The 23,698-nt window shown below is 54.2% G+C and overlaps 10 protein-coding genes across 10 annotated transcripts; all 10 read left to right on the plus strand.

Moving 5' to 3' along the window:
- Positions 1 to 3,608: 3,608 nt before the first annotated feature.
- DQ04_02041000 (acetyl-CoA synthetase) lies at positions 3,609 to 5,657 on the plus strand (the record flags this gene model as incomplete). Its single annotated transcript, XM_009311437.1, has 1 exon — positions 3,609 to 5,657. One exon carries the CDS (start codon positions 3,609 to 3,611, stop codon positions 5,655 to 5,657), a length of 2,049 nt encoding a protein of 682 aa, XP_009309712.1.
- A 1,725-nt stretch (positions 5,658 to 7,382) lies between these two features.
- On the plus strand, positions 7,383 to 8,351 carry DQ04_02041010 (hypothetical protein; the record flags this gene model as incomplete). Its single annotated transcript, XM_009311438.1, has 1 exon — positions 7,383 to 8,351. One exon carries the CDS (start codon positions 7,383 to 7,385, stop codon positions 8,349 to 8,351), a length of 969 nt encoding a protein of 322 aa, XP_009309713.1.
- Positions 8,352 to 8,787: 436 nt separating this feature from the next.
- Positions 8,788 to 11,346, plus strand: DQ04_02041020 (5-3 exonuclease XRNC; the record flags this gene model as incomplete). Its single annotated transcript, XM_009311439.1, has 1 exon — positions 8,788 to 11,346. The coding sequence occupies one exon, from the start codon at positions 8,788 to 8,790 to the stop codon at positions 11,344 to 11,346; it is 2,559 nt and encodes an 852-aa protein (XP_009309714.1).
- A 461-nt stretch (positions 11,347 to 11,807) lies between these two features.
- Positions 11,808 to 14,513, plus strand: DQ04_02041030 (hypothetical protein; the record flags this gene model as incomplete). Its single annotated transcript, XM_009311440.1, has 1 exon — positions 11,808 to 14,513. One exon carries the CDS (start codon positions 11,808 to 11,810, stop codon positions 14,511 to 14,513), a length of 2,706 nt encoding a protein of 901 aa, XP_009309715.1.
- Positions 14,514 to 14,817: 304 nt separating this feature from the next.
- Positions 14,818 to 16,095, plus strand: DQ04_02041040 (putative oxidoreductase; the record flags this gene model as incomplete). The annotated part of the gene is made up of 1 exon (XM_009311441.1): positions 14,818 to 16,095. One exon carries the CDS (start codon positions 14,818 to 14,820, stop codon positions 16,093 to 16,095), a length of 1,278 nt encoding a protein of 425 aa, XP_009309716.1.
- Positions 16,096 to 16,387: 292 nt separating this feature from the next.
- DQ04_02041050 (oxidoreductase-like protein) lies at positions 16,388 to 17,488 on the plus strand (the record flags this gene model as incomplete). The annotated part of the gene is made up of 1 exon (XM_009311442.1): positions 16,388 to 17,488. One exon carries the CDS (start codon positions 16,388 to 16,390, stop codon positions 17,486 to 17,488), a length of 1,101 nt encoding a protein of 366 aa, XP_009309717.1.
- A 619-nt stretch (positions 17,489 to 18,107) lies between these two features.
- Positions 18,108 to 18,434, plus strand: DQ04_02041060 (hypothetical protein; the record flags this gene model as incomplete). Its single annotated transcript, XM_009311443.1, has 1 exon — positions 18,108 to 18,434. One exon carries the CDS (start codon positions 18,108 to 18,110, stop codon positions 18,432 to 18,434), a length of 327 nt encoding a protein of 108 aa, XP_009309718.1.
- A 242-nt stretch (positions 18,435 to 18,676) lies between these two features.
- DQ04_02041070 (hypothetical protein) lies at positions 18,677 to 19,426 on the plus strand (the record flags this gene model as incomplete). The annotated part of the gene is made up of 1 exon (XM_009311444.1): positions 18,677 to 19,426. One exon carries the CDS (start codon positions 18,677 to 18,679, stop codon positions 19,424 to 19,426), a length of 750 nt encoding a protein of 249 aa, XP_009309719.1.
- Positions 19,427 to 19,817: 391 nt separating this feature from the next.
- Positions 19,818 to 22,019, plus strand: DQ04_02041080 (hypothetical protein; the record flags this gene model as incomplete). Its single annotated transcript, XM_009311445.1, has 1 exon — positions 19,818 to 22,019. One exon carries the CDS (start codon positions 19,818 to 19,820, stop codon positions 22,017 to 22,019), a length of 2,202 nt encoding a protein of 733 aa, XP_009309720.1.
- Positions 22,020 to 22,285: 266 nt separating this feature from the next.
- On the plus strand, positions 22,286 to 23,698 carry DQ04_02041090 (Protein X92; the record flags this gene model as incomplete). Its single annotated transcript, XM_009311446.1, has 1 exon — positions 22,286 to 23,698. A coding segment is annotated over one exon (1,413 nt), but the record flags the coding sequence as incomplete, so codon positions are not given.

Here is a 23,698-nt window from a genome sequence, read left to right on the forward strand (position 1 = left end):
TATATATTTCATCGAGACCTTTTCCACCCACCCCACCCCCTACCGCTGCTCGTGTTGTTCATTCCTCACCACTTTGGTTTCGCCCAAGCTGTGTGTCTCTGGGTCCAGAGAGAGCGTGGCTGGCACAGAATAGGTCCGCAGCCCTCCGCTGCTTTCCACGCCCGTCACGCACGCGTGTGGGTGCAGGCGTCTGGAGGAAGTCTAAGGAAGGCGATACCCCTGCTGTTGCTCTCATCGCTGTTTCTATTCCAGTTGACAAGATGTTCGATTTTGGTTCTTCCTTGAAGAGGGGTCCCGTGTTGATTTCGGTTCCTCCTGTTCGTTTCATTCTGTTGTTCCATGTCTATGTATTTGTGTGAGTGCATTCATGCGTACGTTTTGGTTGTTGCTGTTGTTTGGCGCACATCGGCTGGCCTGCCTCTCTTCTATGATGGCTTTGGTCGGCTCTCTGTGTGTCTGTGTGTGGCGCGGCGAAGTTGTGGGCCTCCTTGTTTCAGCCTTTTTGCTGCCATGCACTGTGTGTGTGTGTGGTGGCGGTGGGGTGGGGGGTGCTCTGATTGTGCTTGTTCATTGTATTTCTTTGCTTTCTTCTTGGTCTGTGAAATCTTGTTTGTTTTGTGTTCTGTTTGACCCACTGTATCCCATCTTGCGCCGGCGACGGTGCGATGGGGATGAATTCTCTCTAGAATTTCTCTCTGGTCCATTTTTGAAAACTGTGTGCTGATGTTTCTTCTTGTGACGTGTCGCAATTGCTGCTGCGACCCCGTAGGACTATTCCCCGTTATTCCCGTCCCTCCACCAAGTGTGTGCGTTTATGTGTGTATTTGTGTGCGACAACACACACACACACACAATGTCTGAGGCACAACGGGGAGGGTTAATGATAATGCAAATAATAACAATAATAATGATAAGCGATGTGGCAACACGGACACTGCGGCCACTATTATGATTACTGCTGCTTCTGTTCTTTTATATCGGCATGTATGTGTCTGTATGTGCATGTATCTACGCTTATGAATGTAACGTGAGGACTATTGCGTGCAGCAGCAGCGGCAGTGTCCTTCACGAGTGAGTTGTGCATGCCACCTCCGCTCTTTATGTGTATGCGCTTCTCCACCATCGCCCGCTGTTTCCAACTTGGTTACCCGCTCTCCCCCTCTCTCTGACTCTCACGCTTCTCCCCTTATATATACTTTTCCTTCTGTATGCAGATGCAATGAGAGTAGAGGACAGTTGGGTACCTTGTTTATTTTTTTCCCCTTTCAACGGCACGCTCGGTTCTTTGGTCTTCATCATTATTCCATATACCTCATTTTTTTTTTGATATTGTGTGTCTTCATTCTATATATATATATATATATATTTCTTTATTTATATATTCATTTATATATAAGTATATACAAGCGGATTTACTTGTTTTATTTTTCTTTACTTCTTGAAAAATTCGTCTATTTGTTATGATTGTTGACCTTCGTTCACCCTGCGTTTGCTGTGCCGTCCCTCTCTCCGTCTGTGCGTATGTCTGTCACCCTCTCTCTGTGTGTGTGTGTGTGTGTGTGTGTGTGCGGTTCGCCCCCTCCCCGCAGCGCTGCTTCTCAGCGGCGAGAGTGCGCAGCGGTGCGTGGACGCAGAGGCAAGAAAAACGCCGGCGACCCGCACCGACTGAAGAGGGGAAAAAAGGCAAACGGAAGTAAATATGCACTGACGAAAGGTGCCTCTGCTCCAATCGAACGGTAGCAGCGAGCAGAGGGGGGGAGCGCTGTGCCGCACATCATACAAGCGCGTCTGCTTTTTGCCGACATCACCACACACACAAACACACATAGAGTGGGAGACGCAGCATGAGAGAAGTGCAGAGAAAAGAGTTGCTGCTTCTGCACATGGACTGAGGTGAAACAGCACACCTCTGCACCAGAGCGAAGCGATGTGAAGTGCAAAACAATGCAGCGCTCTACTCTCCAACATGTACAGTGGTTTTGTTATTACTACTGACGCTGCTGCAAGCGGCAGAAATAGTGAAAGCAAGGTTTAAAGAGTGAAAGAAAAACCAACTTGGGACATAGCTGGATCCTACCACTGTAACAGCAACCACTGCTACTCTTAATGTATGCGGAATGGATGCTGGTGTAACTGCCTCCAATCAAAGTAAAAGAAGAAAAAAAAATGTACAGAGAAGCAGCATTAATAGCGGTAGCAGGGGTGGTAGTAATTGAGCCCAATATGATTATATCGGGTTTTTTTTTCCCCAAGCGGTGTGGGTAATTTGAGCAAAACGGCGTCCAAAGAGGACGTCTGTATCAGACTTTTCTTAGGATTTCTTTGCTTTTGTTCTTGTTACTCCAACACGAGCAAGAAGGGGAATGAGTTGCTGAAGAGAGACGCGTGCAATCTCCAGCAGGTTTTAGTAATGAATCTCTTTGTTCGGTGGTCGTAAACCCTGCAAGCCAAACTAAGAAAAAAGGAATACTGAATGCGTTTTCTGTGGATACTCACCTGGCTAGCTGACCGGCCGCTGATAATGGCTATCTACCCTGGCGTGATGTCTTGGTGGAATAATGGCTTCTTTCTTGTTGTACTTCTTTTTTTCCTGAGGCTCAGAAGGCACCCACATCCACGTACATTTGTGGTGTAAAGCAGCTACATGTTAGACCGTTCCAGCAACCGCAGCAACTGGCGGGGATGCTCCTGCGTCAGTGTGGTTGGACACCAACCGTAGGAGCACCGCCACAACGGCCCCGAGCGTGAATATGACGGGGGGGGGCGCGCAGTTCTCCCTTTTAGTGTGTAGGCGGCCGTTGGTCCAGCGACACACACAAACACGCACACGGGACCCAGCAGGCTTGGGAGTCCAGTCTTGTGCAAAGCACTGCAGAAGGGTAGCACGTTTTGATGTTGGGTGGGGGCATGAAACCAATCAACTACTGAAGCAAACAGAGGTGGGGAGTGGGCTGCTCCCGGTCCTGTATGATAGGCGTTGTGTCCGCATGGGGAGGTCGTTGAGGGCAGAGCCCTTTCACTGCAAGAAGGTACTGGAGAGGCTTTTTTTTCGTGAAGCATAGCTTCTCCACATTTTCCCCATCCAGAGCGAAGTGGCATCGGAGACCACTTTAGGGCGGGGCAGCGCAGTAGGTGCAGGTTCAACTCTTCGTACTTTGCGCGCTGGCTCAGTTTCACGGTGTCCGGCCTGAGTCCATGTCTAACCATGCGGTGCCTTGTGAGTTCATGTTCGCTGTGGCCACTGCTGCGCCCACACACCGGGCACACAAAGTCAGCGAGGGGCCTGTTCACAGGAATATCATCCTCCTGTGGCCTCCAGTGTTTCCCTGTTGTGGGTGTCCCTTTTCCCCCATAGAAAATTCTGCAGTGTGACGCAACTGGGGTCTATGTGGGCAAACCGTTTCAAGCGCTTCTTGCATTGTTTTTCCCTCCTCTGCCCAGGTCAGCTGGTGGGTCACACCTCTCTCTTGCCTTATCATGACTTCTGTTGTGAGGGATGCGTCCTCCTGTTAGTGTTTTTGGAAGCTTCGGTGGGGCTTCATCGGGTTCTTCCTGTCTTATTGCAACAGTTTTTGGAGAGGGGAATGCTTCCTAATACTAGATCAGTGATGTCAACGAAGGCAGCCAACACGCAGAGCAGCAAGCATCATAGTGTGGTGCCCCCAGTAGAAGCGAACAGCGCCAGGTCGTATGTGGGGCGCGGCCTTGCCGACCGTCAGGCCCTGTACGCCGAGTCGTTGAGGGACCCCGCACTCTTCTGGAGCAGAGTGGCGGCCGACAACTTCTACTGGGAGAAGCTGTGGCCTGCGGATAAGGCGGTGCTGGAGTACAACTTTGACAAGAGCAAAGGAAAGGTCTTCATTCGGTGCTTTGACGGTGCACTAACAAACATGTGCTACAACGCCCTCGACCGCCACCTCCCACAACACAAGAACCGCGTGTGCTTCTACTGGGAAGGCAATGCGGTAAATGAGAGCAGCGTAGTGACGTACGGGATGATGCACGAGGCCGTACTGCAGATCGCGTCTCTGTTGCGGCACCGCTACGGCGTCCGGAAGGGCGACGTCATCACTCTGTACCTCCCCATGATTCCCTTTGCGGTGCAGGTGATGCTGGCGGTCGCCCGCCTTGGTGCCGTTGTATCGGTTGTGTTCGCCGGCTTCTCGGCCCAGTCACTCGCCTCACGCATTCTCGACTCCAGCAGCAAGCTTATCATCACTGCAGACGCCTCTTCCCGGGGTGAGAAGCCCATCCCACTGAAGAAGATCGTTGACGAGGCACTTGCTGAATGTGAAGAAGGGGGGCACCACGTTCAGTGTCTTGTTTACGAGCGGCACCAGCGGAAGGATGTTGCGATGAAGGAGGGCCGCGATCTGTGGTACGACGACATTGCCGCAACGTTGACAGCCCAGCAGGCGGAGGACTGCCCTATAGAATGGGTGGGCGCGGAGGACACGCTCTTCATGCTATACACCTCCGGTAGCACAGGCAAGCCCAAGGCGCTTCTGCACACTGCGGGCGGATACATGGTGTACGCGGCCACCACCTTCAAGTACAGCTTTGACTACCACGAGGACGATGTGTACTTCTGCACTGCGGATATCGGCTGGATCACGGGGCACTCGTACTTGGTGTATGGGCCCATGCTCAACGCTGCCACTTCGGTGCTGTTCGAGGGGTTGCCGACATACCCCACTACATCCCGCTGGTGGGAACTTGTTGACAGGTACGGCGTCACAATATTCTACACGGCCCCCACCGCTATTCGCTCCCTCATGAAGGTAGGTGAGGAGCCCGTGAAAAAGACATCCCGCAAGACGCTCCGCATTCTCGGTTCCGTGGGGGAGCCGATCAATGTGGAGGCGTGGCGGTGGTTTCACGGTGTGGTCGGTGAGGGCCACGCGGACCTCATCGACACGTGGTGGCAGACGGAGACCGGCGGCCACCTCATCACGCCGCTGCCCGGCTGCACACCGCAGAAGCCTGGCAGCGCTTCGCTGCCGTTCTTCGGTGTCGAGCCGGCGCTGCTCGATCCGGTCACCAACGCGGAGATCGAGGGNCCGCAGAAGCCTGGCAGCGCTTCGCTGCCGTTCTTCGGTGTCGAGCCGGCGCTGCTCGATCCGGTCACCAACGCGGAGATCGAGGGCCCCGGCGAGGGCCTGCTGGTGGTAAAGAATGCGTGGCCAGGGCAGGCACGCACCATCTATGGCGACCACCAGCGCTTCGAGCAGGTGTACTTCCCCGTGAACGGATACTACATGACCGGCGACGGTGCACGCCTCGACGAAGACGGCTACTACTGGATCACCGGCCGCGTGGACGACGTGCTGAACGTCAGCGGTCACCGCATCGGCACCAGCGAGGTAGAGGACGCCGTGAACACGCACCCCTCTNTTCGAGCAGGTGTACTTCCCCGTGAACGGATACTACATGACCGGCGACGGTGCACGCCTCGACGAAGACGGCTACTACTGGATCACCGGCCGCGTGGACGACGTGCTGAACGTCAGCGGTCACCGCATCGGCACCAGCGAGGTAGAGGACGCCGTGAACACGCACCCCTCTGTCGTGGAGAGCGCCGTTGTCGGCGTGACGCACGACGTGAAGGGGGAGGGCATCTACGTCTTTGTCACCTTCCACGAGGGCGTGGAGATTGACAAGGAGCTTCTGAACTCCGTGAAGGTCACTGTCCGCACCGTCATTGGGCCGCTGGCGACACCGGACCACGTCCACCCCGCGCAGTGCGGACTGCCGAAGACACGCTCGGGCAAGATCGTGCGCCGCATCCTGCGCAAGGTCGCTGCGGGTACTTGCGACGATCTCGGCGACACCTCCACCCTCGCCGACCCGGGCATTGTGGAGAAGCTCATCGAAGGTAGGAGTTGGGTATCGGTGTGACGACGAGGACCGGGAAATGTTATTCCGCTGCCCCACTTCACACCACGAAAAAAAAAAAACAGCGTACATCTCTGTCCGTGTGTGTGTGTGTGTGTGCGTGTGCGAGCCTAGCTTTGTTGTGTGCGTTTTGCATTTCTTTGTCATTCTTCTACTTTTCGCAGATTACAACTGTTTCTCCGGGCCGCGCTTGTTGCATGCGAAGATGGGCGTGTCAGTGGCCTAATGCGCGTTCGTGCTCTAGCGTACGCTCTCTATCTGTCTATCTATCTACTTGTTTCTGTGCGGAAACTCAAACTACGGGGTCACATTCATTTCTTTTTTTAGCTTTCGCCAGTAGGCAGCCGTGTGGGTTCTTTTTTTTCGGTTTGCTTTCCTCGGTTTTTTTTTTGGTTGTTCTCTTCTTTGTGAGGGTAGGTGCGTGTACAGTGTGGGAAACTATTCTCCGTGTTGCTTCATCATCATCATCATCATCATTGTATCGCACGACTCCCCTCCCCCTTTCCTCCTTCCTACACACAAACACACATGCGCCTGTTTCTTTTTCGTTTGTTTGTTGTTGTTGTTGTTGTTTTTTGCAAGCGACGTAAGTCAATATGGTGATCTCCATCTCTTTTCCCTTTGAAGCCCGTCGCATATGCTGTTTCCAGTGGTGTTTCGTCGCGAAACGTTGGGGGGCAAATGTCCGTGAGAAAGCGAGATGACGGAACAAGTTTCCCGACTCGAGACGTTTGCTGGCCTTGCCGCTTTTATCTCCTCTCTCTCTCTCTTTCTCTTTCTCTTTCTCTCTCTCTCTCTGTGTGTGTGTGTTCGTGGCGAATGTCACATGTCAAGGGTGATATCGCGACTTTCTTTCTACAAGCCACCATTCGGAGCGGTGGTGTGTCTGTGTGTGTGACGTCCACGTCAATGCAACAGGGGGGAATAGCGAGTCGCCATTATATATTTATATATATTGTCACTGAATAATTATTCTGTTTCTGCGCGCGCTTGTATAGATATATATATATATATATATATATATNATTCTGTTTCTGCGCGCGCTTGTATAGATATATATATATATATATATATATATATGTATATGTATATAAGGTGTGCGCTTGTGTTGGTCGGTGTTTCTCTGCCCTTCCCACAATGCTGCGGCGTCGGTTGGGTTCTCCTTCACCCCCCACGCCCAGACTCCTCGTCTTCTTCTTCCGGCATCTAATAAGAGCCGTGCAACAGACGAAGTGTGTAGAAAGGCGGTGGAACAACTTCGCTCAGGGAAGGTAGGCAATACCTCAAAGGACAAATGAAACACGCCTCTTTCGATCACGGGGTGGTTGCTGCCGAGCGCCAGGAAACGCAGCTGTCGATGGATGAAAACGACTTGCTGCTCCTCGCGCAACGCTGCTTCCTCTCTCTGGATGTTGTGAAGGAGGCCCGCGGCGTTTTTGAGTATTATTGTCTGCTGGAGGAGGAGCAGCAAAAGCGGCGGAAGCGTCATGGTCTCATGGAGAGAGCAAAGCGTGGGGANTGAGTATTATTGTCTGCTGGAGGAGGAGCAGCAAAAGCGGCGGAAGCGTCATGGTCTCATGGAGAGAGCAAAGCGTGGGGAGTCGAAGTCGACGACGGTAAGAAACTCGGTCTCGTTGTCACCAGTGGCAAGATCCAGTCCTTCAATCTTTCGCGGTGGATTGGGAAAAGGAACGGAATGCAATGACGCTGGGAAAGGTCACGATACAAGCGCCGATGGTGCGGAAACCGCTGTTGTGGTGGAGACGGCGCCCCATTTGGCCACTAAACAGACTTCGTGTCAGGCCTCGGAACAGCAGCAGCACGAGGAGGAGGCGAAGGAGCCGACGTTAGGGGTGGAGGGACTGCAACAATTCTTCCACGACCTCGGCCTCGGCATGTCGTCGCTCGAGGTGTCAGATATAGTGCGCACCTTCAACGATGATCCGATTGATTTTGTTCTGTGGCAGCGCAACATTGAGGCGGCGGCGGCGGCGGCGGCAGCAGCGGCTTCCTCTCTATCAGGGTCTGGGCCGTCAAAGAAGTCCAAGTCGCCGTCTCGCGCTTTGACACCGAGGCGTAAAGAAAACGGCAACAATGGTAGCGCAGGCAGCAATAAGGTTTCTACACCCACAGGGGTATTGGATGGCACCGGTAAAGGGGAAGTGACACCACAGCGGAGCCGTAAGAGTCCGTCACGGAACGGTGTGACGTTCCCCATATTCCTCTTCATACTGTCTCATGTACTGCTGGAGCATGAGGACAGCGCAGAGGCGAAGGACAATGAGGTGCGTGAAGTGTTNCCATATTCCTCTTCATACTGTCTCATGTACTGCTGGAGCATGAGGACAGCGCAGAGGCGAAGGACAATGAGGTGCGTGAAGTGTTCCACATCGTTGACGTGGACGGTGATGGATATATCTCGGTGGGAGATGTGCAGGCAACTGTTCAGCGCTTAGTGAACGAGGGCGCCTTGTCCGACGACCGTGACATTCAACAACTTTCCGCTATGAACCTAACGGAACTCAACACAGCGATGCTAGAGTGTGACATAGATGGCGATGGGCACATCACAATGGAAGATCTGCTGTGTGTCTTGCGTTCGTGACGCACGCAGTAAGATGGAACTTGTTGTGTGGGTGTTGGGAAACCTTTGGAGGATGTACATTGAAATGCTGCTTCTCTGTCAGAGTGTGTGTGTGTGTGTTTGTTTTGCCGTTATCTGTGCTTTTCGAGAGGAGATGAAACCTTTTTGTTGGTGCGTCATGTCTGTTGTTGATATGCATTCTGCTTCCTCCTCTGTCTGTGCTTCTGTGCGTGTATGTGTACTGTAAACACACGCACACACACACCCCAAAAAAAAAAAATAGATCGGGGACTCAGAGCACTCCACCAATGGGTGTGCCGCTGCTGCTCACTTGGCTCAAGCGGCGCTTTGCCTCATGCTTCTTGCCCAGCAGCTGCAGCCCCGCCGCTGATTGCCTGTACATTGATGTCAACGGGCTGGTCTACCAGGCCGCCGCGCTCGCAACGGCAGTTGAGGTCGCTGCTGGTGACGTTGACGCGGCCATTCTGCGGCGTCTCTTCGATCTTCTGGACGACGTGGTGATGCGCCTCGTCCGCCCGCGGTCGCTGGTGTATTTGGCTGTCGACGGCATCTCGCCCATGGGGAAGCTGGCGCAGCAGCGTTCCCGTAGGCGGCGCCGCGGCGGTGGTACACGCGGCCGCAGCGCTGTGGAGTGGGACAGCAACAGCATCAGTGTTGGGACGCCCTTCATGTCTCGGCTAACGGACGCGTTGCATTATTACTGCGCCAGCCGGGCTGAGCGCATCAATGGTGAGCGTCTACGTGATCAGCAGCGGCGCGCCACCTGCAACAGCCCCGTTGAGGATGATAAGAAGGCGGAAGTGGCCGTTGCTTCTCCTATTGTGTTTGTTGTTGACGATGTGTGGCGCCCTGGCGAGGGCGAAAACAAAATTGCGGATGCCATTCGCCGCTTCCGCTCGCAGCCCAACTATGACCCCAACACATCCCATGTCATATGCAGTTCCGATACGGACGTGACAGTGTGCTCGCTGATCCTCCACGAGCCCCGCATTCACGTTCTCCGCTATGAGTACCCCGCGAGCAGCACGTCGCGTGCTGAGGGGGGCAGCTGGCGAAATCAGGTGGGCGACGGATGGGCCTCCACATTTTTCAGTATCCACGCCTTCCGCGAGGAGTTGCGGGAAAAACTGCGGCTGCAGCATAGAAGTGCAGACTCTGCGGATGAAGTGGAGAGACGGAGCCGGCAGTTTGAGCGCACACTACATGATGTGGTATTTGTGTTGTTGTTATTCGGTAATGACTTCCTTCCATCGGTGGGTTGCCGTATTGAAGAAGGATTCCTTGATGATCTCTTGGAGCTCCTCGCCACGGATTTCATCTCGCGTGACCGCTCTATCATTGACCCTGCCACAAACACAATTCAGTTTGACGCTGCGCGGTACGCGTTGGATTGTCTCGCCGAGATGCGAAACGAGCGTGACGGTGGCGACCTGTTTGTGAACAACGGCACTGGTGGTGGTGCCGACTGGGGTTTTGAAGATGACGCATTCCTCCAGCGGAAGCAGGCGGAAGAGGAGGCGCAGGCACCGCGGTGCTACGCGTACTGGACTATGTTACAGTGGTCACTGCAGAACAGTGCGGGCGTGGTGGAGCACTGGGGATGCTACTACCCGTATAGCAGTGCACCACCGCTGCACCTGCTGCGGAAGTACTGCGGCGTGCTCTCCTATGATGCGCTGATGCAGCTGGCGGAAAGGCAAAGCCACACGAGGGGTGGCCACGGTGCCCCGGCGCCTTCCACTGAGGCGCAGAATAGCAGCGTCTCCAGGGTGCGTGGTTCTGGACCAACCGATGTGCTTGTGCAGCTCCTCGTCCTGCTCCCGGCACGAAGTACCGCACTCTTACCCTCAGCTGTTCGAAACGCGTACCACGAGATTGAGCCGTTGGTGCTCGTGCCGGTGGAGCGTCTTGACTTCGCTGCTATTGAGGCATGGTGTGCGGAGAAGCGACGTCTCTTCACGGAGGAGGAGCGGACACGATTCCACGCCTACGCACTGGCCGCCGGATCCCGCGTGCTTGCGAGCGGAGCGCTGGGTGAACCGATTAAAGGCAGTGAGATGATTTTTGTCGCCGATTGGGATGCTAAGGAACTTGCTAAAGAGTTGCAGCTCGCCGAGAAGGCGGTTCCTGTGGAGAAAACGACAAGCAGCACGAGCAACAGTACTCCCACGCTTACATCGAGTTCAACAGGCTCCCTTGCTGCCTCTTTTTTCAGTTCGCGTCCAGTGCGTAAGGCTGCTGCTTCGGCAGCGGCAATAGCGCTGCTCTCCACACCAAAGGACAACGGCGCCCCGGTCCACAGCAGCAGTGCCAACAACGACGAAAACAAGAACAAGGTGGAGGTACCTGTGGTCGTTTCTCAGGAAGAGGCGCGTCATTTGGAGGAAGTTGAGCTATTGCAGGGCAGCAGCTTCAGTTTCCTTGCCGCACCCACCGAAGTGCTAGGCGACGTGTCAATAGTGAAGGGTGTTGGTGCCATTGTTGGAGATACCTTCGTCTGTGGCCAGCACAGCTGCGGGCCTTTGTCGCGGCATCCCCAGACAATGCGCGTGCGCCTGCGGTGGCGAATTGCGTCGAAGCCGTTGCTAGACTCGGTGAGATTTGCGCCTGATCTCCTTCCAGGGTACCACGCACCATCACCGCCGCCTCCGCTACCGTCGCGTGATGACACCGGTCGAGCCGGCGTGAAGCGCACGGCGGCGATGGCGGACTGCTTGGTCGATGGCGATGGTGATGATGACCTGCCGGAAAACCGCACTGTCGCGTCGGAGCTGGAGCGGAAGAAGGAGGCTGTGCGGCGCCGGATAGAGGCACTGCAGGCCCGAGCAGCAGGAGGGACCGCGTAGTGTAAGAAGAAGGGGAGGAAGACTAAGAAGAGAGTTTTATGTGTCCTGTCTGCTACTGGTCTGGCTCCAGAGAAGTTCATGGGACGCTTGTAATAAACGTTCGAAACGTCCGTCGCGTGTTTAAAGATTATATTGTGCAGGGAGGATTGTTTCTTTGACCGCCGCAATGCAGACAATGTTCATATGTGAAAGAAGAGAATTAGACTTGTTCTGCTAGCCCTTCGTATTCTGTTGAGTTTTTTTTTGTTGCTTGGTTGAGCAGTCGTTATAGTTCGTTATAGCGGTGAAATAGGGGAACGCAAGACGAGACTATCCAACGCATTTTTGGGTGACTCTTTTGCTTTCCGGCATCATTATTTATTTGGCAACAGGAGAAAAAAGGGGGGGGAATTAGTTTGGCGTGCGAGAGAGGAAGGAGGCATAGAGTCGGCGAGTGGGCCGGAAACGAAAAAGTAGACGTCATGACACTCTACTCCATCACCATTCATCCCCTGCGGCTGAGTGCCTACTTCTGTCGCCAGGGATCTGTCTATGTTATCCTTATATCACGCAAAGGGGTGGAGATCGCGTCTAACCCCGGTGTTTGCGTCGTGCCCGGCGAAGTAGAGTTCAGCACCCATGCCGAACTGGACCGCACGCACAGTTTTCAGCTGGCGTTCGACACGCCGAAGGATCGTCGCATGGTCGACTTCGCCGTGTACGACGTCACAAACCGCAAGAACAGCGCGAAGCTCACAGGGTTTGAGATACCGCTGGCCGGCATGTGCAGCGTCCTGGCGGGGGAGTCGATGTGTGACAAGAAGGCCGTCTCATTCCGTGTTGCAGGCAAACCAGGGCGGCTCGAAGTCATCTTCCGCATGCATCCGGTGTCGAGCCCGCCGCCGCCGCTGCGGATGAGCGTAACAGGGGGAGCATCGTCAGCAGCAGCAGCGGCGGCGACCCGGGTAGCAAAGGAGGGTGGTGAAGGGCAGCGGCATCCAGGAAGGCTGCCGTTCCGCACAGTGGAGTCACTCGCGCGGGCCGGTGTGCTACCGAGTGAAACAGAGATGGTCGAGATGGACGCCGATCTCGCGCAGGAGATTGCCGCCCGCACCGCACTGCTCTTCCCCAGCGAACAAGAGCTTCAGGAGCGTGTGCAGGTGCTCGAACGGGAGATTGCGCAGCTCGAATACGACGCGCAGTACGCAGCGAAGGACAAAGTCGCTACCGGCTCGGCCGCCTCCGTTGCGCTGCGCAACGAGGCGAAGCACTGGCAAGATATCGCGCGGGAGATCAACGCCAAATCGGCGCATGAGGCCGGTATCGCGCCTATCCTGCCCAGCACCCGCCAGCCTCCCTCGACGCAGAGCAAGGCCCTCATTGCCGAAGTCGAGGACCAGCTGGCCGCCGCGAACGACAAGATGCGCAAGCTGGAGGCGCTGCAGAGCCACCGTGACGTGTCGAAGGAAGTAATTCCGCTGCTGGACGAAGTTGAACACCTCGAGGCGGTGCTCGTGGATCTCAAGAAGAATGAGGAGAAGACGGAAACCAAGGAAAAGTTGGCTGGTGACAACACGACATACGTGGACCAGTGGGAGAAAATCGCTGGAGAGCTGTATGACAAGGAGTCTTTGGTGGAGCAGCTCCAGCGCACGGTTCTCGCGCTGAACCGCCTACAGTTTGAGCCCTACCCCGCCGGCGTCGAGGCAGGATTCATGGAGGAGGCGCCAAAGGAACTGCCATTCGTTCGCGACAACAAGAGGCGGTTATCGAATGTCCCTTCGACGAGTCCACCTTCTTCGGTGAATGCAATCTCAGCACGACGTGTTGTTGGCGGAGGCGCGTGTGGCGGCGGCGGTTCGGCAGACCTGCTAGACGACCTTTTCGGTGCGTCCCCCACGCCGGCACAAGCAGCTTCACCACCGACAGCACCACCACCACCAGCTGCAGCTGCAGCAGTGCCCAACCCGGCTGCACTACCAGTCGCAAGTTCCCCAATCCCCTCCGCACTGGAAGAAACAGCACTCTACCAGCCGCCCCCAGCTGCGACAGCCAAGCCCGTGTGGTCGCAGCAGCCACAGCAACAGCAACCAACGGCGCCTCCATTGTCTTCTCAGCCAGTGGCTACAACGAATGTGAACGATGACAACAAGAATAATAACGCTTTACTGCAACAGACAGGAAGTTCAAAGGCCCCAGACACAGCTTCTGTTACGCCAGCATCGCAGAAACCATCCCAACCCTCTGGTCCGCAGAACCTTGAAAGAAGTGTGCCGCCCGATCCCCCAGTGACCCCAGCGTCAACGCTTTCTTCTTTGCAGCGGCCGTTTCCTCAGGCTTCGTCGTCGCCGCCGCAGCAACAGCTGACAGATTCTCAGTCTACACAACCAGGCATGCAACCCATGCAGGTAGGCCCGGTATGCCCTTCACAACAGGAGGTTGGCGGTTTGCCACAGCAGCCAAATGCGCAACCGATTTCACAGGTCTCCCCGACTTCGTCGCAGGTGCCGCAAACTGAAGTTAAGCCGTTACAGCCGTACACAGGGAGCACTCAACAGCAAATCCCCCAACCGAGCGCCCCGCAGCTACAGTCTTCTCAGCATGCCGGTCCAGCATCGCCGCAGCTTCATGTTCTGGGACCCCAGATGTCTGATCAACATACTGCGAATCAGCCAATGCACCCTCAGAACACTCAGGCACAGCTTCAGCAAAGCGGTCCACAACAACAACAACAGCAGCAGCAGCAGCAGCAGCAAGCAGCTCCACAAGAGCCACCCACCCCCCCTTTTGTGCGTCGTCCACTCTCATTAGAGGAGACCCCCTTTACAGCATTCTTTAATGTACCTCTGATGGGCCGAGGTTGCCCGTTAGATATGTATCTTGATGGCAAGACTCCTACACGTGGCACGGAGTTGACCATATTGAACAACTCCGATTACGAAATCATTATTGGTGGCGTGGAGCTCAAGCAGGAGGATATGCTTTCCTCCTCTCCTGATAGTGCACGAACAGTTCCGACGCGGCGATGGCCGCAACAGATGCGTGTGCCCGGTGGCGGTAGTCGCGCCACGTGCATCATTGCGCTGCACCCAAGCTATCCCCGGGCCTCGTCTCTTTTCATGCTTGTGGTGGTGTATATCTTCTGCAATGGCCGGTACACTCCCTATGCAGCTCGGTTTGCCGTTTAAACATGAAGAACATGAGGATAAAGAGATGCGTGGCCATATTGGATGCCGAGCATTAAATGTATGAAATGCCGGTCAGCTCCATTCATTCTGTTAATTAACAGAATGTTTTTTTATTGTTTAGAATATATCCAAAGTGTATTCCGCACCTCCTCCTCCTCCTTTCCTTCACACTGCAACCCAGTGCTCGTTGCGGGGGAAGAGGAAATAGTGGGTGCGTTTGGTGGTTTGGTATACGGCGTCTCTACATGCTCTCTTTCTCCTCGCGTGCAAAGGTTGTGTACAAAAAGGGGATAGGGACCACTTTATGACGTCGGATCCAAAGACGCGCTTGCGTGTTGGTATACTTGGTGCTGCGAGGGTCCTGCGTAAGTCTTGGGTCGCCATCCACGCGGCGGGGCATGAGGTCACTGCAGTGGGTTCTCGCGACACGGCCCGAGCGCAGAAGCTCATTGACGAGTTGTGTGTCTCCCTGTCACTCACAAAGAGGCCCCTTGTTGGAAGCTACGATGACGTTGTGATGGCGTCAGGCATTGACGTTGTGTACATCCCTATCCCTACAGCGGCTCGCCAGAAGTGGATGCTGGAGTGCGCCAAACGAGGCAAGCATGTAGTGGGTGAGAAGCCGGCAGCCGAGTCGTGCCAGCAGCTGGAGGAATGGCTGCGTCTTTTCTCCGCGAAGAGGCTACTTTTTGTAGATGGCACGATGCTGTCCCATGGGAACCGTGTCCATGACGTGCGTCGTGCTATGCAGGAAATTGGGAAACTTCGCCGCATGGAAGCACACTTTGCCTTTTTGGCCTCGGATGACTTCCTACAAAATGACATTCGCCTAGACCCCGCACTGGAGCCCATGGGAGCGCTGGGCGACCTTGGGTGGTACTGTGTGCGCTACTTTCTCCACATGGTGGACTTCACCATGCCGACCACAGTCATGGGGCGTGTGGCGCAGCGCAGTGGTCCTAAAAACGGTATATCCGACTTTTCTGGAGAACTGGTCTTCACAGTGGACGGTGAGCCGGTAGTAGCGTCCTTCTTTTGCACATTTCACGCGGCACAAGAGCAACTAGTACGCATCAAATGCGACAATGGCATCATCACAGTGCACGGTGCCATCAATCCCACAGACGAGGAGACACCAACGTTCAAAATTGAGCGTAATGCCTTTGAGTGGACTGATGGGGTGCCGTCTTTCCACAGGGAAGTCGAAACGCGTCGCTGTGCCGAGAACTGCACGCACCAGATGGTGCAGCTGTGGCGAAATGTGGAGCTCGCACTCCTGCGCAACGACCCGGAGGAGCCGCTTGTGGTGGTACCAGATAAGTCGGCAGAGTGGGCACGCATGGCATGGGTAACGCAGTGCGTGTGTGACAAGCTCCTGGAGTCTGCGCGAAATACTGCCGACCGTGCGTTGACGGCAGCTGCCGCAATGAGCAATGTCGACAAGGAAAGTGGGCCTAATAACGAAACCTTTGTGCCGCCACCACAAGCCCCATCTCCAGCCCTTCCTGTTCCGCCAGAAACTAAAGCTTTGACCCCAGCAGAAGGAACAAAAAAGATGGTGATTTCGGTGGTAGAAGTCTGAGTTTGGGTTTTAGTTGTTGTTGTTGTTGTTTTCATATACATATATATATATATATATATATCACCACTTATCTCTCTTTGTGGAATTGTATGTGCCTTGCCATGGGTACACTGGTGCTCTATGTCCTATCTATTTGCATTTCTATATATATATATATATATTTGCTTTCTCCTCGTCTTTGCAGGACCTTCTTTCGTCGCATTGGTCGAACCCAAAATTATCTCATTGCAATCGTATAGCAATCAAGCAAGAATTCAAAAAAGAATACACAGTTTTTGCTTTTCAGCCCCACATGACGCCGGTAGCTCGCGTGGGTCTCCTTGGTGTCTCCGCCATTGCACGGAAGGTATGGGCCGCTATTCACAAGGCGGGACTCGTCGTTACAGCAGTGGGGGGCCGTAGTCCAAAAACAGCTGAATCCTTTGTGGAGGAATGCTGCGGTTACCTTGGTATTGATGCATCAAACAAACCTCGAGCTTGCAACTACTACGAATTGGTGAATTTGCCAGACGTGGATATTGTGTACATTTCTCTCCCAGTCATGGAGCGCCCGGCATGGGTGATGAAGTGCGTGGATAAAGGCAAGCACGTTGTGGGCGAGAAGCCCCCGGCGGAGAATATTGACGTGCTATGTGTGTGGTTAGAGAGGCTTAACAACCTACGGCTGCTATACATGGACGGTACCATGTTCTCTCATGGCCCATGGGTAGAGAAGCTGGTGGAGAACCTCCCCCGTTGTGGGAGGATTCGCCGCCTGACGGCGACCCTCTCGTGGTGCGCGGATGAGGAGAAGCAAAAGAATGACATTCGCTTTAATCCCACACTGGAGAACCTCGGCGCACTGGGTGACTGCGGGTGGTACTGCGTGCGGGTGATGCTGCATGCGATGAACTTCAAGATGCCCAAGACAGCAGTGGGACGCATATTGGAGACAAACAGGAGGGGTGCTATCGTCGCCTTTTCCGGCGAACTCGCCTTTGAAATGGAAGGGGAGATTGTCACGGGATTCCTCTACTGCGCCCTCAACAGTGCTCCACAGGCGGAGTTTACAGTGTCGGGAACCACAGGCATGATTGATTCCCCGAACATCTACAACCCTGTCACCGTAGGCCCCAGCTGTGCCAGCTTCAAGTTGTTGGAAGCGCGAACCGAAGCGAATGGCACAGAGTTGGCCATCACGCATGATGAGCACATTATTGAGGTTCCCGAGGAAGACGGTTTCTTCCAGGAGGTGCAGATGTGGCGTGACGTTGCAGCCGCTCTCTCCCCCAATAGTGAAGGGAAACTCCTGGCATCCATCGATGCGATGGAGAAGTGGGGCCACATGGCGTGGATGACGCAGTGCATCTTGGACACGCTGGTGAAGTCGGCGAGGCTGCAACAAGGTGTGTAATTTAGTGTGAGAATCGTCCAGAACATGGCTTTACCTTTGCTCGAAATAGAAATGGAAATGACCAATGAAATATGGGATTATTTTCATTTGTATATTTAAGCGTTCGCTGTTATTATTATTGATATTACTGGATTGGTACACTTTTTATTTGTTTATTTTATTTTTTTTGTTCATTCGTGGGGTATTGTATGTGTTCTGATGTGTGTGTGTGTGTGAGTGTCTCTTTGAGTTGGGCACCACGCAGCATTCGTTGACTGAGCGGCATGGGGGAAAGAAGGTGTGTAGAGAGAGGTTGCTGGAGAGAGAAAGAGAGAGAGTGTGTGTGTGAGGCGCGGACGCAACCATGTGGCGAGGCCCTTCTGGTTATTCATGACTCTTGTGTTGGGCTACCATCACGGCGCAAGCCCGTCTTTCACATCATACGAGCCTATGTGTGATGGCCGTTGTATACGGAATTGTTATGATGCGGTGGAGCAAGAGTAACTCATCTCTGCGTGTTCGGTTACTCTGGTCTGTTTTTCTGTCTCTGTGCCATTGTAGTTCCACCTTGGCACAGCCTTCGCTGTGTGGTGTGGCAGCTTGTGAGTGTGTGCATGGGTGCGTGTTGCCTCTAGCCAGCATGCCTTCGAAGCGAGTTGTGGTGAATCTGTCAGAGAATTACGGCGATATTCGCATCCCATGCTCGCTGTTACCAGGCGCCAACGCCGCCGCGTACAGTGAACAGGCCGTTCTCTTCATGGCGCCGTTACGTGTGGGTCATCCTCTTCACTGGTGTGAAGAGTATCAACACACGGATAGTGATGACAGTTATGACAAGGCTGGGGCGGTAGTCTTGAAGCCGGCTCCGCCATTGGACGAGGAGGGCATTGCGAGGGCTTCGCTTCCCTCCGTTGTGGAACCGCCATGCAGCCCTGCGATGCGTGGGAGGTTCACGCGAGCAGTGTGAGCCACACACATATACACGCTCATGAGTGCAGACCTCGACAACTGTGCTTGTGTCTAGAGTTACCGCCTTCATTCTGTGGAGGTGCGGCATTCTGCCCTCTATCTATCTATCTATCTATCTGTGTGTGTGTGTGTGTGTGCGTGTATGCACTGCAGCACATCCCTTGTTATTGTGTTATCCCTGTCATTCTCGATCTCCCTATTGCAGGTTGTAGTTACCTTGGAGGGAAGAGGAAGAAGTGAATGACAGAGAGACCACTGGCCGCTGCCAGTCCGCATCCCGCTGGCGCGATCGTGTTTCTTCGCGATGGGGACGCCCCTACCTCAACTTGTGCGCCCATAGCTCTTAATGGCAGCGTCACAATGCGAGAGTTGGCGGAGGAGTACTGCATCAGCAGCGTATTAGAGTGTGATGCGACAGGCTGTGTGCAGCCGCGGGCAGTGGCTCTGGACTCGCCATTAGACACCCTCCACGGCGGGAAGTATTACATCGCCAGACGCGACTTGCCACGGGTGCGGCGCTCCCCTCGGGTCGCGTTTCGCGGGAAGATAACGGTGGAAGAGTTCGAGGCGGACCACGCGGTGACAACACAACAGAAGGAAAACTACGGTCTGCCTGCGGTGGCCGCGATTCACTTCACGAGAAAAGTCTCACGGAAGCGTCAGCAACGCGACGAAGATGGAGAGGGGGAGAATGAAGACCACTACAAAAAAGAGACGGAAGATGATGACGACGATGCGGGGCTCATGTACGACAATATTGAGGCGGCAACGCACACGTTTGCACCGTTCGTGGGTGATCTTTACGGCGACGGTCGCGAGGAGCTAATCCAACTCAAAGATATACATCGGTTGTGCGAAAATGTAGAGAGCGATGAAGCCGAGTTCTTTGCACGGCACGCACAGGCGAATAGAGTTTTGTTTGAGGCGAAGAAAGCGCTTCTCCTCCTTTCCGGTAGTGGCGGAACTGAGGGAGGTGCAACAGTGGAGTAACTGGACGCGTATGACATGTCGTTCAGAGTCTAGAGTTACTCCCTTCTTTTGTGGTGCTGTTTTTGTTGTGGATTCAGTGCCCACGGAGTAGGGCCAAGGGGAAGAGAAACTTTCTCTTTGTGTCGAGCAGTCGCTGTAATTGGTGTACTATAGAAGGAATACATGCTACAACTTCTTCTTGAGCAGTAAGAGGTGTGGGCATGATTGTTGTGGATCTTTTTTTTGCGGCGTATTATACTTATTATTTTACTGATCTCTCTCTCTCTCTCTCTCTTTGTGTGTGTGTGTGTGTGCGGGCATCATTCTGCAGTACAGATGCTGACGCCTGTTGTCTTTCGTTTTTCTCACCTCTGAATGTAAGGAAAGACAGAAGGTGGTGGGAGCGAGGCGCATGGACATTGCCGCCCACTCCGAGCTGCTTCATTCACGCTACGGCGCGTGTGTGCCTCTTGTCGGCCCCGCCCGTGCCTCACCGCGGGGCGGTACCAACGAGCAGAGGGGTGATATCGCCTACCTCTCCTCTGTCGAGACGCCGTCTGAGGTGTGTCTGGGCCTCGCTTGTGTGGCGCGGCGGCGCGGCGCAAGAGACACACTGCTCGTGTTTGTCCCCTTCGATGAGCCGAGGAACGAGATATTTGTGGAATTACCCCTCGTGGCCTTCAGGGACGCCGAGGACCCGGCGAGGCGGCGGGGCCTGCAACTCCTTCCCCTCAACGAGTACTCATTCCTTTGTTGTCGTGTCAAAGATGGGCTTCCGCCGCGCAAAGGTCTGTTCGTCACTTTCCGCTCTAGCGCCGCACAAAAGCGTTTTCAAAATGCGTTTCGGCAGGCGGTTTGCGACGGTGCCATGGATGACTCGCGCCAAGGCTGTGGTATTCCCCAAAACATTACAGTGGGCAACGAGGCGGTAAATGAGAATTATACCGAGGTGGTGGCGACACGGGGGGGCACCAAGCTCATGTCACCGTCCAATGGAGAGCGGGTATATGAAACTGCGTCGTTTATCGATGGACTTCTCGCGGAGCGCGACCGGCGGCGGGAGGCATACCTGACAGACACTCGTAGCCAGCCGCCAACGGATGGGCGGCAGAGCGGCGATACGGGATTTAGTGCCTGGGCACGGCAGCATCAGGCATCGTACCCCAAGACGTGGAATATGCTCGCTGGTGCGGCGGAGCGTCAGGTGGAGATGGAAAGGCGCGCACAACACCGCGATGGGAGTAGGGCCGGGTGGCCCTCCTCTACCAGTGGAGTCTCTCGGGAGCAGCTTCACCCGCCCACGCTTGAGGGGCGGGTGGCTCGTCTTGATGAAATGCGCGCTGCGATGGAAGTCTTTGACAGCATGAACGAGGCGCAGGGGTGTGGTGAAATGAGTCTTATGGGGGCAGCTCGTGAGTTTCTTCGCCAGCACCAGGACAACCTTTGTCGACTTGAACAGGGAGGTGGTGCAATGTGGCCATCGCAGCCGCCGGCTAATGACAATCGTGATGACGTTCCGTTACCCTCTGGGGACGCAACGCAGCAGCATTCAGTAAAGCTACCACTAGAGGGTGCACAAGAATCAGGGGTGGCAGCGTCACTTGCGCAGCAAGTGCGATATGATGGTTTACGGCTGCAACAACCACAACTAGAGAAGCCACGAGAAGATTATTATCATTATCAGCAGCAAAGACAAAATCCAGCGCCAGAGATGACGGCAATGCCGCAACCCAACGCAGGTGCCGCTGCGCCGTCGAGAGGATCTGAATCATTGGGGTCAGGAAAAGGCGCTGTAGATCCTCTCTTTTTACCTCATGGTTCGCAAAGGAAGATACAGGAAGATCTGCGGCGCGCACGCGAAACAGAGTCACGCATCTTGACTGCGCTTCAAAAGGCGCCGTCGAAGTCAACATCTGCCAAGAGCATGTTTGGCAGTACCCCAGGGACANCTTTGCTTCGCCCTTCGCCATCAGACGTGGGAGCGGGAACGGGTATAGGAACGGAAGGAGGAGGAGGTGATATCGCCATGCCTTCTCTCGAAGCGACCGACACGACGGTGCCGTTGGTGGCACCACCAATACATATCGAAGATGTGGTCAGCGAACCTGCGAAAGAGTCGCCAAAGACCACCAAAGAGGAGACGCCACGTTGTGGAAGCGGGTGGAATGCAGTACGGGACCCCTCCAGCGGCAAGTATTACTACGTCCATACTGCGACAAAAAGGACGACATGGAAGGTAGAAGAGACATTTGAAGGTGAAGAACATCATCATCATAAGCCGCAGCAGGAGAAGGAGAAGGAGCAAGGAAAAGCGGTGAATGAGGCACCAAAGTGTGGCCCTGGGTGGCGTGCGGTAACAGACCCGCGCACCGGTCGCACATACTACGTGAACAAGTCGACCAATGCGACGACATGGAAACTAGGAGAAACTCTGGGGGTGGAGGGAGGCGGTACCTCAGTCGCGGACACGGAGTCCTCGCAGAAGCAGAATGTGACAAAAAAGGCCGAGTGGGCCGAGCGCAAGGATCCCGCAACGGGAAAAGTGTACTATTACAACAAGAAGACAAAGCAAACGACGTGGAAGCGGTCGGAAACCGACCTGGAGCCTGCGTGATTGCACGACTGTACCCCATGCTGTGTGCGTGTGTGTGTATGCACGAAGTTGTGTCTGCAACGAGGGAACACCAAAAAAAAAACAGACGACAAAAAAAAGGAACATCGATGGCCAAGTTATTTTTGCTCCCTCCCTCAGCATGTCGAGAGATGGAACAAAACAAGATGGAAATAAGTAAGGTAATATTATTATGCGGTGTATCCACCTCCATTATTGTTTATTTATTTGTTTGTTTATTTCCTATTTCAGCCCCAATAATAGGGAGGATGGATATATTGCGGAAGGCTATAGAGGTGAAGCTCACGCGCCTCCCAACAACTGTAGATGAAGAGCCTACAACGCTGTTGCTGTCGTGGCAACCGATACGCTTTCAGCTCACCATCAGCTTCTTCAATAAAGAGGGAGAACGCGGCCGTGATGGCGCGGCGCTCTTAGCGGCGCTGGGTGAAAATGACTTTGACCTCATGTGGCGAAAACTTTTTCACACGATCCGTATTGTGCCTGTTGTGGTGGAGGCCACCGCATCACCAGACTCTGGAGAAATCAAAGGTCCACAGTCAAGGCAGCCATCACCGTCATCAGAACAGAAAAATGCAGCGCAGCATGGAGAGATCTGCTATTTTTCTTTCGAAGCCCCTGCGTTCTGGGGCAGTCGATCCGCTGTTGAAACAGCCTCCGATTGTGAGCTGCCTGGTGTAACAGGCCCTTCGGGAAGGATCCTCACACTGGTGGCGGAATCTAGGGAAGATGATGTTGCAGCTGGAACAGCCTCATCAAAGGCAGGTGATCTGGAAATCGGTATGAGAGGAGCGATTCCTGGTTGCATTACGTCTACGTACAAGTTCAACTATACTCTACCGGATTTGGGGGAGTTTCACGGATCCATTACAATGGGATATGTGCTGCTGTTTACTTTTTGTGGCACAGATAGTCATGATAGTGAGAATGCGGTGATGCTTAACGCGCTGGTCCCAGCGGAGGAACGGTCAATATCGTGGTATAGACCAAAACCCGTGGTGTTGGGGACCTGTTATTACCGGGCAAATGTGGGTCAGGTGCTACGCTGTACCTCGGTGGCGCGACGAGCAGCCCATCTCCGGGTACTGGTAAATGTGAATGTAACAAATGTTGCGGAAGTTCCTGTTCTTGTGCAGCAGGCATCTTTTGATATATTTTCTACGTGGATAGGAGAGAACCTCGGTAGTCTCTCCAGCGTCCCTCTGTGGTCTGAGCAGAGGGCTGGGCCACGCGGCGCAGACATGAGAGCAGTTGAGCTCCTGCGGCGCGCAGTTACTGTAACACCGATTGTAGTGCATGAGTTTCACGTTCCGTTGACCCTAGAGTCTGGAGAGTCTGCTGGATTTCAATTTGTCATTCAGGTGCAGCCCTATTTGTGTCACCTTCTTGAATCACACTCACTTCAAGAGTTGTACGGGAAATTTGTCAAGTCTCCTCACAGAGAGGCAGCAGAGATGGAGACGAGAGATGCTTTAAAATGTGCTGGAACAGCAGCAACAAACCCCTCTAGTCCACTAGCCTCTTTTATCAATGGTATTTCTCGTGACGATCTCCTTCAGGTTCTTTCTTGGAGCTTTACCTCCCACGTGTACGTGTACTACGAAGTGATTACTCCTACAGGTAGCAACGTAAAGGACAATGACAAGAACAAGAGGGGAGCG

Source organism: Trypanosoma grayi, assembly GCF_000691245.1.
Source record: "Trypanosoma grayi strain ANR4 Tgr_204_V1, whole genome shotgun sequence".
NCBI lineage: Eukaryota > Euglenozoa > Kinetoplastea > Trypanosomatida > Trypanosomatidae > Trypanosoma > Trypanosoma grayi.